Source organism: Mixophyes fleayi, chromosome 5 (assembly GCF_038048845.1).
Source record: "Mixophyes fleayi isolate aMixFle1 chromosome 5, aMixFle1.hap1, whole genome shotgun sequence".
Taxonomy (NCBI): Eukaryota; Metazoa; Chordata; class Amphibia; order Anura; family Limnodynastidae; genus Mixophyes; species Mixophyes fleayi.
The window spans coordinates 244,034,127-244,048,869 of NC_134406.1; the positions used below are offsets into that span (position 1 = coordinate 244,034,127).

General features: G+C 39.3%; 1 protein-coding gene across 1 annotated transcript in view; it reads right to left on the reverse strand.

Annotated features, from left to right (window-relative positions):
- Positions 1-7,718: 7,718 nt before the first annotated feature.
- The window catches only part of PIP4P2 (phosphatidylinositol-4,5-bisphosphate 4-phosphatase 2), a 28,798-nt gene continuing 21,773 nt past the window's right edge, over positions 7,719-14,743 (reverse strand). Inside the window, exons 6-7 of the mRNA XM_075213772.1 lie at positions 10,928-11,018; positions 7,719-8,552 (exon numbers count right to left, since the gene is read on the reverse strand). Coding sequence (XP_075069873.1) covers positions 8,409-8,552; positions 10,928-11,018 — 235 coding nt within the window. The 3' untranslated portion in view covers positions 7,719-8,408. The remainder of the gene's footprint in view (positions 8,553-10,927; positions 11,019-14,743) is intronic.

Sequence of the window (14,743 nt, forward strand, 5' to 3'; positions counted from 1 at the left end):
GCGGCTCCACCCTCTGGGGGCGGGGCTTATCACAACACAATTTGATAGCACCATCAGCCCGGCCCGCTCCAGGTGCTAGCACTAGCAGGGCCACTAAGGAGGAGCTGGTGTCGGCATCTTCTTGGGGCCCAGCCCAGATAGGGTGTGACCGCCCCATAGGAAGCTGTTAGTCCGCGCAGACACCCCCCCACATGATCGCCCCGCAAAAGGGCACCAGGGCCCCTGTACTGAGACAGTCCTCACCCCTGGGTGCCATCATTTACTGTGATATTACTCCTACCTTCCGCTGCAGACATTGTTATACCAGCACCCAGCGCCACAGCTGCCAACTGTCCCTCAGTTCCAACAACATACTGGGTTTTGATGATTTGGGCCTGGGAATGCCCCTATTTTCAATATTGATTAACTGCAGAGTAAAATTCATCTAATTGTAGAAGGTGAATGCAAATCAAACTTATTTTATAGGCTTTATATATTTTTTTTTTATTAAGTATATAAACCCCCCGAAATTATATAAACAAGTTTAATAGGCATCACTGGCATGTGGTTTGTGTCAGTGGTCATACTGGGAAATTAGAAGGGCTGATATGGAAAATCAAGTACTGATTGAGGGCAACCTAGACCACCAGAATCTTTAGGGATTGTGATGAAGTGCTTATAATGTAAAATTAATTGCACACTAAGTTTAATTTCTATGGGGCATATTCAATTAGGTCCCAGGATCGGTCCTAAACGTGGCATGAAGGTAATCCGTGGCACCGTAATAACTGATTTTCCTTTGCACCTCATAGGGTTGCAAAGGAAAATCTGCGTTATTACAGTACCGTATTACCTTCAGTAATGCGCACTCTGCGAGTTACCGCGATCACAGAACCTAATTGAATATGCCCATCTGGGGGAATTCAATTGGCCGCGTTACTGCAGAAAGTAACGCGGCCTGTACACTGTTACCGTTATTACAGTAATAGTATGCATTATTATAGTTAATACGGTAATCTTTAACGCTGGTTTTTGCTCACAGCTCAGGGAGCCGCGACCAGAAATCAGGATTCATCATCATCAACATTTAAATAGCACCAGCAAATTCCTTAGCGCTTTACAATTGGGAACAAACATTTATAACACAATACCGGGTAATACATACAGACAGAAGTAAGAGGGCCCTGCTCGCAAGCTTACAATCCATGTGACAATGGGAGTTTGCAACACAGGGGCATGTGCTACATCATATAGCACACTGGACCAGCTAGAATGCAAAGTTAAAAGTATTGAGTGGGCTGTGTGATCAGTCACACAGTAATGTTGGTCAGAGGGTTTTAGAATTGTGTTCGCTGTGTAGAGGGTGGTAATAGGGTTACCTAGGAAGATTAAGATGCTGGTTGGGAAATATAAGCTTTTATGAAGAGGTGGGTTTTCAGAGAACGCTTGAAGGTTTGAAGACTAGAGGAAAGTCTTACTGTTTGAGGTAGGAAATACCACAAAGTGGGTGCAGCCTGAAAAAGTCCTGTAACCGGGAATGGGAGGGAAAGAGAGACGCAGATCTTGTGCAGAATGGGGGTGTTGAGTCGGGAGATATTTTTAGACAAGTGAGATGTATGTTGACGGCCTTGTATGTTCGGAGAAGAATTTTATATTGGATTCGTTGAAATACAGGCAACCAATGTAGAGACTGACAGAGTGGCTCAGCTGAGGAAGAACGATATGCAAGGAAAAGCAATCTAGCTGCTGTGTGCATAATAGATCGTAGGGGTTCAAGTCTGATTTTGGGAAGACCAGTAAGGAGGGAATTGCAATAGTCGATGCGGGAGATGAGTGCATGAATTAAGGTTTTTCCTGTGTCTTGTGTGAGATATGTGCGTATTCTGTAAATGTTCTTTAGATGTATGTAACACGATTTAGATATAGAGTTGATGTGGGGAATAAACAATAGTTGCAAGTCAAGGATTGAACCTAGGCAGCGAGCTTGTGGGGTGGGATTTATGGTCATGTTATCAACAGAAATAGAAATGTCAGACAGGATTAAAGTTACCGTATTAACGGTAATAGATTTAGCGCCGCATTACTCGCGGCAGAATTGAATCCCCCACCCCCGAGTCTAATTGTGCTTTTACCATCCCTCCCACCTGCTTGCTCTAAGTCAAAGATCCTGGCAGCTCCCCTGCACTAGATAACTTTGAGAACTTATACAGTTGCATGATGCCATTTCTGCCAGGCATGTTTGATTTTCCCCACCATCCTTCAGCAATTCAGGAGTCCTTTTTCCGGCCTTCATTCCGCTCTCAAAACCCACTTTTTCACTTGTGACTGAGACAGTTATATTTGTTTTCTCCATTTACTGTTTTGTGTTTTTCTCTCTTTACATTTTTACCTGAACATTGATGACCACACAGGGACAATGGGTGTATCCAGCTCCACCCACTGGGCACGTCTAGTGCATCCAGTAGTACTTTGATCAGCACGGAAGCAGATTTTGTCTGTGTATGGGTGGCAAAGTAATCACTTCCACATTTCCAAAGTGAAAGAACTTTAATACAAACATGTATTAATATTAAATAAAAGTTAAAATAAATAATGCAAGCTTTATCAACAAAATTATATATAACTATTCAATAAGATTCACTTTATAATAAATAAATTCAATTATGGCTTTGAGGTGGTAACCATAGAATTACTTAATAAAACTCTAAAACATAGCGTTGTGCGCGATAGATATCTGCGATATATCAAAAATTGCATATCCCCAAAAAATAACTAAGCTTCCTTATGTAAACTATATCAACATTTCTGATAGCAGCACATAAGCTTTTTTGATTGTTCCTAAGCTCTGGATCAGTCTATTAATTCTTGCATTACAATATAGCCCCATGTCCACTTCTTGACACTCTTGCACTAAATATAACTCAAATCTTCAGCACTTCATACCTTGCCATTTGTGGCAGTATATCTTGGTTCGTTAGCACTTTTGGGAAAAGAAACCTGAACTTTAATGTTTTCCTTTCATTGTTCATGTTGCTCCCATGCTGTTCCTTGTATGTGCTCCATATACTGTGCCGCTCTGTATTAATATATACATAGTCCATTTCTAATATCCTACACGACATGAAGCAATATTCCTGCTTAGTGATCACATAATCTCTGGAAATTGTATTTAAATGTTGGCAATTATGCACACGTGTTCTTTATCTAAAAACACCCATCTGTGGGGAAAATCCTGGAGTCCCAACTTATCATTTGTGTCACAAATGTGATTCAATTTTTATGTGTTTTAGCTGCAGCCCACCAAGGTCAAAATGTGTCTTTTACTGACAATTTAATGAAAGTGTATTGACAACTAGCAGTTTTTACCGACATGTTATCATGCTTCATCATTAAATAGTCCAGAAGTTGAAATAGAAGCAGCATCTGCAACAAAAGGCTGTCAGGCGTGATAAAGGGTTCACAACATTATACTATCTAAAAATCATTGGTGCGATACTTCTGCAAAGAGAGCCAAAGTGTTATTGTCCAGTTTCTTTTTACTGATGAGCAAAAACTACACAATTTTACTTTCACAATGCTGCAGATGGGTTTTACTGATGAGGAGCACAGATCTGAAGGTAAATCATGTAGGTGGGCACATGTGAATCGCATTGCTCAATCGTTGGTAAAATAGTTACAAATATCTAATCAGGGGAAATTTTCTGCAGCGTACCCAGCTTTACAGACACCATTTATTTTGGTCATGACCCACAGGTTAGGAATTCTATAGTAAGAAAATTCAAATTCCAAGGCAGTTAAGACCCACTAACCCTTACATCTCTAGGCTTCATTTTGTGTTTTTTTAATTACACAATAAATAGATGTTTTGTTTTTTTAGCATACAGGGGCCAATAGTTGGACAAACTGCAGACTGCATAGCATATCTTGTTTGATACCGCTCTGCATATGCCCAGAAAGTGGTGCATCCATAGGTTCATATGCAAACTTGCGTGACCCTATCAGTTACGCCCTCCTGCGCCTGGTGAGCTGGGACGGGGAGGGAGGGGTGTGCCAACACTGTCAAGTGTATCCAAGATGGTACTTCTCCCCTAACAGTATACATAAAATGTTCCCCGCATCTGGTGGGATTGTCCAAAGTGAATTCCAACATGGAAGAAGGTTCATCACTCATTTTTAACATACATGTGCATGCTAGATTCCCATTCTTATTCTGTTACTACAAAGCTAAATTGGCATATTCTGAATGCCAGTAGATTGTGGCCACCTGTTGGAAGACACCAACACCCCCTCTCTGTCCGCCATACTGGAGAATATGGTTTGTTCATGGAATGGAAAATAAATTATGCATTATATCCAAATCACCAGTCACATTTTCAGTCATTCCATGCCCCTGGCTACCAAAGAGACCCCACCCAGAAAATAGGCAAAAATCACCATCCCCACCGTGTTATTGCATGTCTCTAGTGGACATACTCCACCTTTTGTTACCCAATGCATACGTTTAATAAAAAGAATTAAAAAGTAATTTGTATTCCGCATTAAATTTTCTTTCTTCAACATTTTCACTTTAGCTTTGTTTGTTTTTTTGCTGATTCAAGCAAGGATACTTAACCAAGCAAGGCATCAAGCCTGTCTGTCAAGAGAAAACCCCCCAAAGTTCTTACAAGGGTAGATCACGGACTTCACACCACAACGCAGGAGCACCCCTGACACTTCTCCATTCTATAGCACTCAGCTTTACATACCATATGTACAGATGATGGGCTGAGGAACCAAGCTAAGCTGTTACTGGCACCGTCAATGGACCCACTGGATGTCACAGATTGGAAAATCGCTCATCTCCATTATGATGTTTAGAAAAGGGGCCAACATTATCTTAACAGGTAGCCTTGATGCTGGGATACAGGCTTAATTGTTTTGATAAAAATATGAACCAATACCCCCATTTCATTTTGCTAGATCAACACAGATATGCAGTGTTAAGGATAAGTGCTGACAACAACTGTCTTTGTTTTAAGTAGGTAGATAAAGTTATGATTTGTATACGCACTCATGCATCTTGTACTAAGTGTATAGCATATGATTTCTACACACTTCTGTTTTCCGCACCATGGCCTTTATACAAGGGAGTTGTTTATTTTTATTTCCCCTTTGACACAACACAATGTGGCATATTTGATACAACTCTACAGAGCAAGGACACTGAAAATAACTCAGAAGGAAGCCAGGAAAATAAAGCAGTGCATTTAATCAATGTTGCAGGAGAGAATGTAGAAAACAATATGAAAATTATACGATAGCAGAAAAGCCCTATTAAAATAAAATAAAAAAATACAGGAAAGCGGTTCGATCAATTTATAACCATCAAAATGTGCAAATAAGCTGCATAAAATATATATTTTTTTAAAATTAAAAATAAAAAACAATCATTAATACAAATAGTATTTGTATAATAATCTTTATTAGTATTTTTTAAAAGATACAAGAGAATCGTAAACAAGCTAATAGTAATGTATATTTAACATACAAACAGGTAACAGAAATTAGGAAATACAATTATTGTGCTCTGGCATCCTGATAAAACTGCCAAATTACATTATTTCTTCTAACCAGATTACATTTTGGCTAAATGGAGTTATAACAATCACATACATAGTAGGACTGTGACGTTTGGTAATAAATTAGTTACAAGTCTAAACTTTGCCAAAGCGCGATGGTTCTTGAACAGAACACAATGTGACTCCACTTATATGCATTATACAATGTAAAAAAGGCAGTTTACAATGTTACACACTGCTTTTCTAAGGTTCAAGAAAAGTCACAGGCAATACTGCATATGGTTTGTTGCTTTTGGCCAGAATATATTTAAAGTGTACCCCTTGCCTATACACCGTGGAGGCAGCCATTTTGTTGCCTGAACCAATATTCACAAAATGACATCCTATCAAATCACTAGACACTTCTGCCATTTCTGTGGCATGCGGCACAAAATGGCTCACTTCACTGTCTGTAGGCACAGGATATACATTAAAATCCTCCCCCTCCCACCTTGCTTTAGGCAAGTAACTCCCATTTTGGAAGATTTGTGTGTCAGTGCAGAACAAAAAGTTAGATAAAAGACACTTCCCACAAATTCTTGTTAGGAAACCATACAAATTGCAATTGGTACATTCTATACATTGAAAACAATGGCTTTTTCACATTGGTAGAAAATAATTAAGATCCTTGAGTAAACGTCAAGTTACCGGCACAGCACAGGTAAGCGGATTCAGTTAAAATGAAACCAGATTACCAGCGGTATGCTTCAAATTATTATCCTGCGGAAGTTCAGCGCAGATTATTGTCCCTCCCTATCTTAAAGGGAATGAATGACAAGTAGTTATTTACCCGACAACTTTAATGCTTTTATGGAAAAATTTCTCCAGAAATGTACACTTACTAAATTACACATCCTGCAATGGATACTGCTCTTCTAAGGGAAGACACGGGAAATGCATGGTAAATAAATGGCTATTGCTTTGTATGTAAAGGTGCATTACATTTACTGTCTTTTTATAAAGATGTGACTTATTGAAGAAAAAAAAAAAAATAATCATACATTGTGATGATCATGTCATTCAGAAATGCAGAGGGTGTTGTGGAATTGCACTTACCAACCATTTTGTAGCCTAAACCAATATTCATCAATATGCAGCCTAACAATTCACTAGAAATCAGTAACATGTCTGCGGTATCTCAGCGACTTGCTTTTGTCTTTGATTCCTTGCAAAACGATAGGTTGTATTCCTAGGGTTATAGGTTCAGCATACAAATCTTGTCAGCTGTATTTAGGTCAGGGATGGCTAATCTGTGATACGCCAGGTGTTGTGAAACTACAAGCCCCAGCATGCTTTGCCAGCTATCAGCTAGTTATCTACTGGCAAAGCATGCTGGGGCTTGTAGTTTCACAACACCTGGAGTGTCACAGGTTAGCCATCACTGGTCTAGGTGTAAGTTATCTATTGGGAGTTATAGGTAAACACAGTAATGGCTCAACAATGATCTAAATAACAGATTAGTCAGAGTGCCTACATAATAAACAATAAAATACATTTTACTCCTGACTAATCAAAAAGGCAAGTCTTGCTTTACATCATTGTTCCTAAATAGTGAATGCTACACATTAAGATGGACAAAAAAAAAAAAAAAAGTCTCTCGGTTAACATTATGTTTGATGTCTCCTAAACACACTGTAAGGTGTCCTATTTTCATTATATTAGATGTACGGTTACGAGACATACTGTCTACCGTTGTAGCTCTAGCTCCCCAATGCGCGCACTATACTATGTTAACTCTTCAAAATAGAAAAATGGGTACATCAAACCATTGAAAGACAGATCAGTTTAACTTGTTTTAGAAAAACCCAAAAATACCTGCAGTGACCAATAACAAAAAATAATAATTGTTAATTTTCAAATATAAAATTTAAAAAAGGTATTTTTCCCATTTATATTTCATGATGGCCCCTACGTAAAGTGTAATCACTGAATTACTTACTGCTCAGTAACCTCACTGACAGGAGCCATTTTCTGGTAATAGTTAAAAGTTGGTGAGTAAATCATAATGCACCTTTAATGAAAGCCACGACAATATGGTAAAGAATTGTGAAGCCACAGTGTAATAACACCTTTGAATATTCACCTTGTACAGTTGCACAATACTCACAGAATGGCACAGATGAAAGATAAAAGAAAAAGTGTTTAACAATACAGTGGAAAGATGCCTGAACATGTAAAGATAGCTTAGATATTCATAGCTTCAAAATCTAGCAGCACAAATAAAACTAATTTGCATATTATGTAGTGCAATGGTACTCAGCTCATGTACAAATGGCTCGTAATATTGCCCCCCCCCCCCCCCCCTACCTAATGAATATGGATAGCAATTCTTAAACCAGACCTAGGAAGCGGTTTTTGATCTAGGATTCCCAGCATGCCCTGCCAGTGACACTAGTTTTTGCTGGCAGGGAATGCTGTGACCTGTAGTCCAGCTGGAAAGCAAATGGGTGCCTAACTCTGAGGTTTAAAGGGAATGTCCACTCCCAGCAGGACTGTCTGTGAGACCAAGCACCCAAAGCCGCCATGTCACTTCAACAAAATTCTTCAACACCCATGTCTGTAGAACGCAGTGGCTGTTTTGAAGTAACAGCCGAGGTAAAAGTGGAGGACCCCATAACCCCCTAATTTCTTGCTTGACACGGGGCAGAAGGTTTGAGTAAGAAAGAAAAAAAAACAAAAAACTGGGATGGACATTCCTTTTAAACTGTTCAGGGCTGAAGAGTCCTTCAGTGTACAGTTCTGAGGTAAACCCAGCCATATCGTAGTAAAAAAAAGCTTATATTCAGAATCACTTGCCATAAATCACACGCTATAATGTTGTAATAGCTAAATCTATGCAAAGGTATGCTCTGGATAGCTGACTTTTATGGCTCCCCAGTAACAGGCCCGGATAAGACAAACAAAGCCTAAGAGGTAGGCCACCGCCCAGGAAACGTAAGTGGCATGGAAGCGCCTGGCGAAATCTTGCGTTCCGACCTGAGGGAGAACACAAAATCACATCAACTACATTTGTACTTTGCTAAACATTCTTAACAGTAAAGTGCAGATAAAGCTTTACAAAAGAAGTAAAAAATGTTCTAAGCCCCTGAAGGAGAATGAGCAAGCACTACCAACAAACGGAGACCTAGACAATAAAATATCATTAAAAACTTCATCAAAACGTAATGCTTTATTCCATCCTGGGCAATTCTTCAGAGGTAGGCAGTTCATAAACCTATACATTGTATAGTTATTTTTATTGTTTGAACCTCTATATCAATGATGGGCAAACTTTTTCAGGAGCAGGCCAAATAGAAAAGAAAAACTTTAGGAGGGCCAATATAATTTATTAAAAAACTCAACTATTGAAATATATAATACAAATTTTTTTAGTGATTGACATACGAAGTGTCCTTTTAGGAAGGAGGATGAAGTGTAATGGAGGAAATAGCTGGGAAGGCATAAAAATGAAGGTTCTGACACAGGGTCGGCCTTAATAATTTTATGCATATTTTAATGACATTTTTTTTTTAAATATTGGCGGGCCGGATAGAACCTCTAAGTGGGCCGGATCTGGCCCGGGGGCCGTAGTTTGCCCCATCACTGCTCTATATAGTCTCAGTGCTCACTCCTTCATCGCTGCCAATTATTTAATAAGGACAGCGAGCGAGACTCTTGTCATAGCTGGAAGTAAAAACTAACAACGCTTACACACCGGGGGGTAAATGTATCAAGCTGAGAGTTCTCCGGCGGGTTTGAAAAGTGGAGATGTTGCCTATAGCAACCAGATTCTAGCTGTCATTTTGTAGAATGTACTAAATAAATGATAGCTAGAATCTGATTGGTTTTTCAAACTCGCTGGAAAACTCTCAGCTTGATACATTTACCCCCGGGACAGAACCACTTACAGTGAACCCAATCTGTGCTCGCTCTCAGACAAATGAGCCTAGCAGAACACAGCGATTCACACGGTACAGCCACAATTAGAAGTTCCCTATTCACACAGCGCAGGAAGCCATATTACTACAAACTAGTGACATCATGGAGGTGCACACGCTGTGCTTCAGTGATGTCACCAGTATCTTTGAAACAGAAGAGCTGTATTTCCACAGAACGCCTGACTTTTGCGGTGCCTAGGCCATAGCTACAATTATCCGCCTCATGTTTTTGGCCACAATCTACCAAATAGATAGCGGGATAAGTGACAAGACAACTATATGGGGACTGTATTCATATCTAACCAGGGGGTAAATGTATTAATGTCCGGATTCTTCAACTCCGGCGTGTTCAGCGTCTTCGGTGATTAAATTTAAAGCGGCGCTGCATTGTAAAGGGAAACTTCCCTTTACAATGCAGCGCCACTTTAAATTTAATCGCCGAAGAAACTGAACACGCCGGAGTTGAAGAATCCGGACATTAATACATTTACCCCCAGATCTCCCAAGCGTTTTTAGCATTTCCTTGTGTTCGATGATTACTGACTCAAGTAACTGGATTTGCCAATTTGAATGTGGACATTTAGGAATAAACCTGAATGGCGCTTATACAGAAAAAAAAAAAATTTTTTTTGAAACTATCTTTATTGTTCCTGTATTCTACCCTATATGTTACATTTTTTTGAAAATTGTTCCAAGCTCGATGTACGATTTTTTTTGTTTTGTTTTCATGCACACAAGACTGTCTGTAAAACTATCAGTGAACAAAACTCTGGTTGACTCGTGTATGGCACTTAAAAATAACATCGGACAAGCTTCTGATCACTCGCCACCTCTTTACAAAGCAATCATTTTATAAAGAATAAAACATAAACCAACTAACAATCCTAACAAAAATTAAAGCAAAATGGAAAAAATATGATCTTTTATGTGCAGGAGTCCATGTATATGAGTACTTTGTAATTAGACATTAAAGGTTATGTAATGGTGTGCAGATTTTAACAATTCATTAATATTACTATTGGACAAATGTGTCTTTTAGGGGTTGTGGTCCTTTGGAAAACCAGTCCATTAATAAAGTGTGTCCAACGATAGAAGATTTAAGAACAGGGTTAAAGTTCACGTTGACCTGTCAGGACCAACATGAGGCACCGGGATAATACCCTGAGCCACAGAGTTGTTTAATGATAATTTGGCTGCTGGGTAGTGCTGGTCCTTTGGGGGTTATAAATATTTGGTTGTTATTTCTATGCAGATTAAACCATTTCCCTATAAAGGCAGGATTCCTAATTGTGTGGTTTTAACTACATGGAATACCAGGAACACTTGTCAGGTATCAGATTAAGGACTTCTGTGCACTCTAATATTATTGGTAGAAATGTTTACATTCAAACTAAAAAAAATATATAAAAAGACAAATTAAACACTATTACTTACAGTTAAGCCAACCCCAATAAAAATGCATATCATTCCCATAGTAATGTAGGCACAGCAGCGCCTGCGTGGGAGCGCACTTCCTACAGACGATCTGAAAGAGAGGGGGGAGAGATTAATTAAAATAGTCATCTCATTCCATATAGTAAATTCCAGTTTTGGAAGGGGCTGTCATTTTGGGCCCAAATTTCCATGTCTTCTTTCCTTTTAAATTGCCCATTTGTGGTTTGATAAATAGATCTCTATGGACAAACTCCAAAACTGGCTCCCAAAAGCAACATTCACCCTGTATGTGTTTTTATCAATTTGTTTAGGTGCATTGCCAAATACAAGTGTGATCCATAATCCACTTAATCAATCTGACCCGAATAAATAGGTTCTGCCTACTGGTGTTCCATTACAGAATGGAAGCAACGGGCTACAGATGTGTGGAGCTATGAAGCAATGGGTGGGCAGGTATGAGAGGCACCAGTAAGAGTGACAGGCTGCGAGATCTATGATACTACTACAACTATGTATTTTTTTCCCATGTATAATTTTCATATTGCAATCACTTTTGTCCGCAGATCAGTCCCAGAACACGGCATGCTTATTTTTGCTCTAAACATTCTATTTTATTTTACCTATTTTAGATTTCCAGACATTTGAAGGAAAAAAATAAAAAATAATCTATTATGCAGTTTTGCAGTTCAGGGGTGGATCTAAATATGTATTTGTAAAAGTCAGTTACAAAAATCTAGGAGCCACATAACCACCTTCTCCCCTCCAAAAGCCGTGGGGTTGTGTGACCGCATGGTGCAATACAAATCTACAGCTTCTTACACGTCCCTCCCTCTCACGGTCTGCGCCATTCTAGAATTGCAATGGATAACCTTTTCCTGGTGCTACAGGACAGCAACAGAAGAGCTCCAGGAAATACTGGTTTATTGTGCAATTCCCAAGGCTCCACCAAGGGGAAGGAGAGGACAATAGAACAAGTAATCCGGAATACTACTGAAAATGCTCTCTCATATAACCACATCTTTCATACCTAGAAACTCTGTTGCCATATGTAACAGTACTTAAAATATCTCTCTGTGATTATTTCAGAATACATTTCCCCAGTTTAAAAATTTGTGTTTCTGTGCTGATAAAAAAAATCTTTATTTCTAAAACTCATAGTTTTGTAGCTTTCTTAAAAAATATGTTTTATTGAAAATACACGTTACCCTGTTGTGATGAATAATCCCTATAAAACCTGCCCGTCACGCCAAATAGAAGGTTTAATAATATTCTAGTAAACAGGACTATTTGAGATTATATACAGGGTGTCCTACAAGATAGTGGAAGCTAAAGCCAGTTGCTCTTATAACCTATGGGTCACCATATGAGTTAGGATGGGCCTCTATGATGCTCACTTCAAGAACCCATATTGTGGTAACAATTTATAAGGTTATATATTTTTTTTTTTTTAAACTCTTTATTTTCCACAACAACATGAGTTACATACAATTTGTAACGACAATAACGGGATACATTAAACAAGACAGATCATTAAAGATATACATAGAAAAAGCACAAATAGTAAACTAACACAGCAAACCGATACGCCTTCCCTATGAGAATGTATTAGGTTCGAGAGTCGACCCCCACACTTTTTTGGGGGGAATGGAAGGGAACTCTCCTTAATAATATTACGGTTTGTTTTATTATTCACTTATATTAGACCCAAAAAATAACTAAATAAGTGTAACTGGTGTAATCCTATAAGGTTATATTTTAAATGAAAAATTATTTACAACAGTAAATAATTCTGAATCTGTCCAGCTATTTTGTGAGCTGAACCAGTAGTCATGAACTTGCAAAGTATTATTAGAACATTAGGATCTTGTGACATCACAAAGGCATTCTGGGTATTGCTTCAGTCCACAAAATGGCTGCCTTCACTCTGTGTAGGAGACATGTACACTTGAAACATGAACATGAAACATGGGTAGCAAAGCAGGTTGCCCGACATAAATTTGGGTACCAGATGAAACAAATTAGGAGCACTTGATCTAAATAATGACAATTGAATGGAGTACCTCCCTTTCAAATTATACTTATTATGATGCGCTCTGCACTTGTGCATCATGGTGGCTCAGTGGTTAGCACTTTTGTCTCCCAGCACTGGGGTCATGAGTTAAAACCATGATCAGGAATTGATCTGTGTGAAGTTCGTATGTTCTCCCCATATTTGCATGGGTTTACTCTGGGTTCCTCCCACACTCCAAAACATAGTAGTAGGTTAATTGGCCGTTATCAAATTGACCTGTCTCTCTCGGTCTGTGTTTGTGTATGTTAGCAAATGTAGACTAAGGTCCATTGGGGCAGGGACTGATGTGAGCTCTCTGTACAGCGCTGCGGAATTAGTGGCGCTATATAAATAGCGGATGATGATGGGCAGTACACTCTCCATATCTGCCATAATAAAGGACTATAGGATGGACTGTCTGCGTTATGGATGACTAGACAAGAAATGTTGAATTTTTACCATAATGGTTTAAATTTAATGGGGACCTGTCACAGTTCCTCCACAGCCTGTACTTGACAAAAAAGAATCCTCACAAAGGTGAAAGGTCCTCTTTAAAGTAGGTTTATAGATGCAACACTCTGCAACCATACCATCTGCATTGCATTGAATTAAATCTTGGCCTAATTTGTAAGAAGCTTAGGAAAGAAGAAGAAAAAACAAAAAAAAACAAAATACATGCCATATATACTAAATTAACATTTAAATGATGTAAAATGTTCACATGATTAGAGTGTGATTAGAATTTTTGTCCTGCAAAGGAAAAAAAAACACAACATTGAGCTCTATTAACCCTCAAGCTGAAAGTAATCCAGCTGGGAAACTACAGTGACATGTTTGCATGACTGCTTTCCAGGATTGTCTGCTTTGTTCTATGCACACGCTGGCCGATCTTACGCAAAACCCTTTTTATGTTTTGTGGGGTTTTTTGTTTTATTAAAACAGACCTCTACATTGTGGTTAGAATATCAAATACCAATAACATTATTAAAGTGTTCTACTAAATCAGCGGTGGCCAAACTGTGGCTCCAGAGCCAAATGCAGCACTTTAAGCTTTGAAATGTGGCTCTGGGCCGGGAGCATCAACGAAGTACAGCGCTGGCAGGGGGCAGACTGGAAAACACCCAGCTGCTGGACCGACTGAGAGCAGCCAGGTCTCGTGACCTCCTCTGCACTACGCAGGAAGGTCAGTGTCAGACATTCAAATCAGGGAAGGAGGAAGAGAGCGTAATGTGTGACAGCGGCTAAGAGTGGGAAGTGGGAGGGGCAAGTGAGATCTGGTGGCATGTGAACAGGCTGATTGGCATTTAAGGAGATGTGATGGCATTTGGGCATATGAAATGTGTGGATGACTGGGCATGTAAGGACATGTGGAGAGGTCCGATGGGCATGTGAGGGCATGTGGAGAGGCCCGATGGGCATGCAAAATGCATTTGGTTAGGTTTAATGGCATGTAGGGAGATCTGATGGCAGGTAGAGAGGTCTAACTGGCATTTCTGGGTATGTGGGCAGATTTGATGGCATGTGAGGAGATCCAATGGGCATGTAGGTCAGAGGGACATATTAAGAGGTCTGAGGACCTCACCCACTGTGAGGAGACTATAAGTAGCCCTTTGAATCCTCCTTCGCTGCACACAGCAGTGAGGTAAGAGCTGTGCAATATTGGGTATTTTCTTTTTCACTTAGCAAGATATTGTAAATGATGTTATATTTTCAATGTATGTGCATATTTGTACTGGGTATATGTATATGCATAACCACAGAAAAAC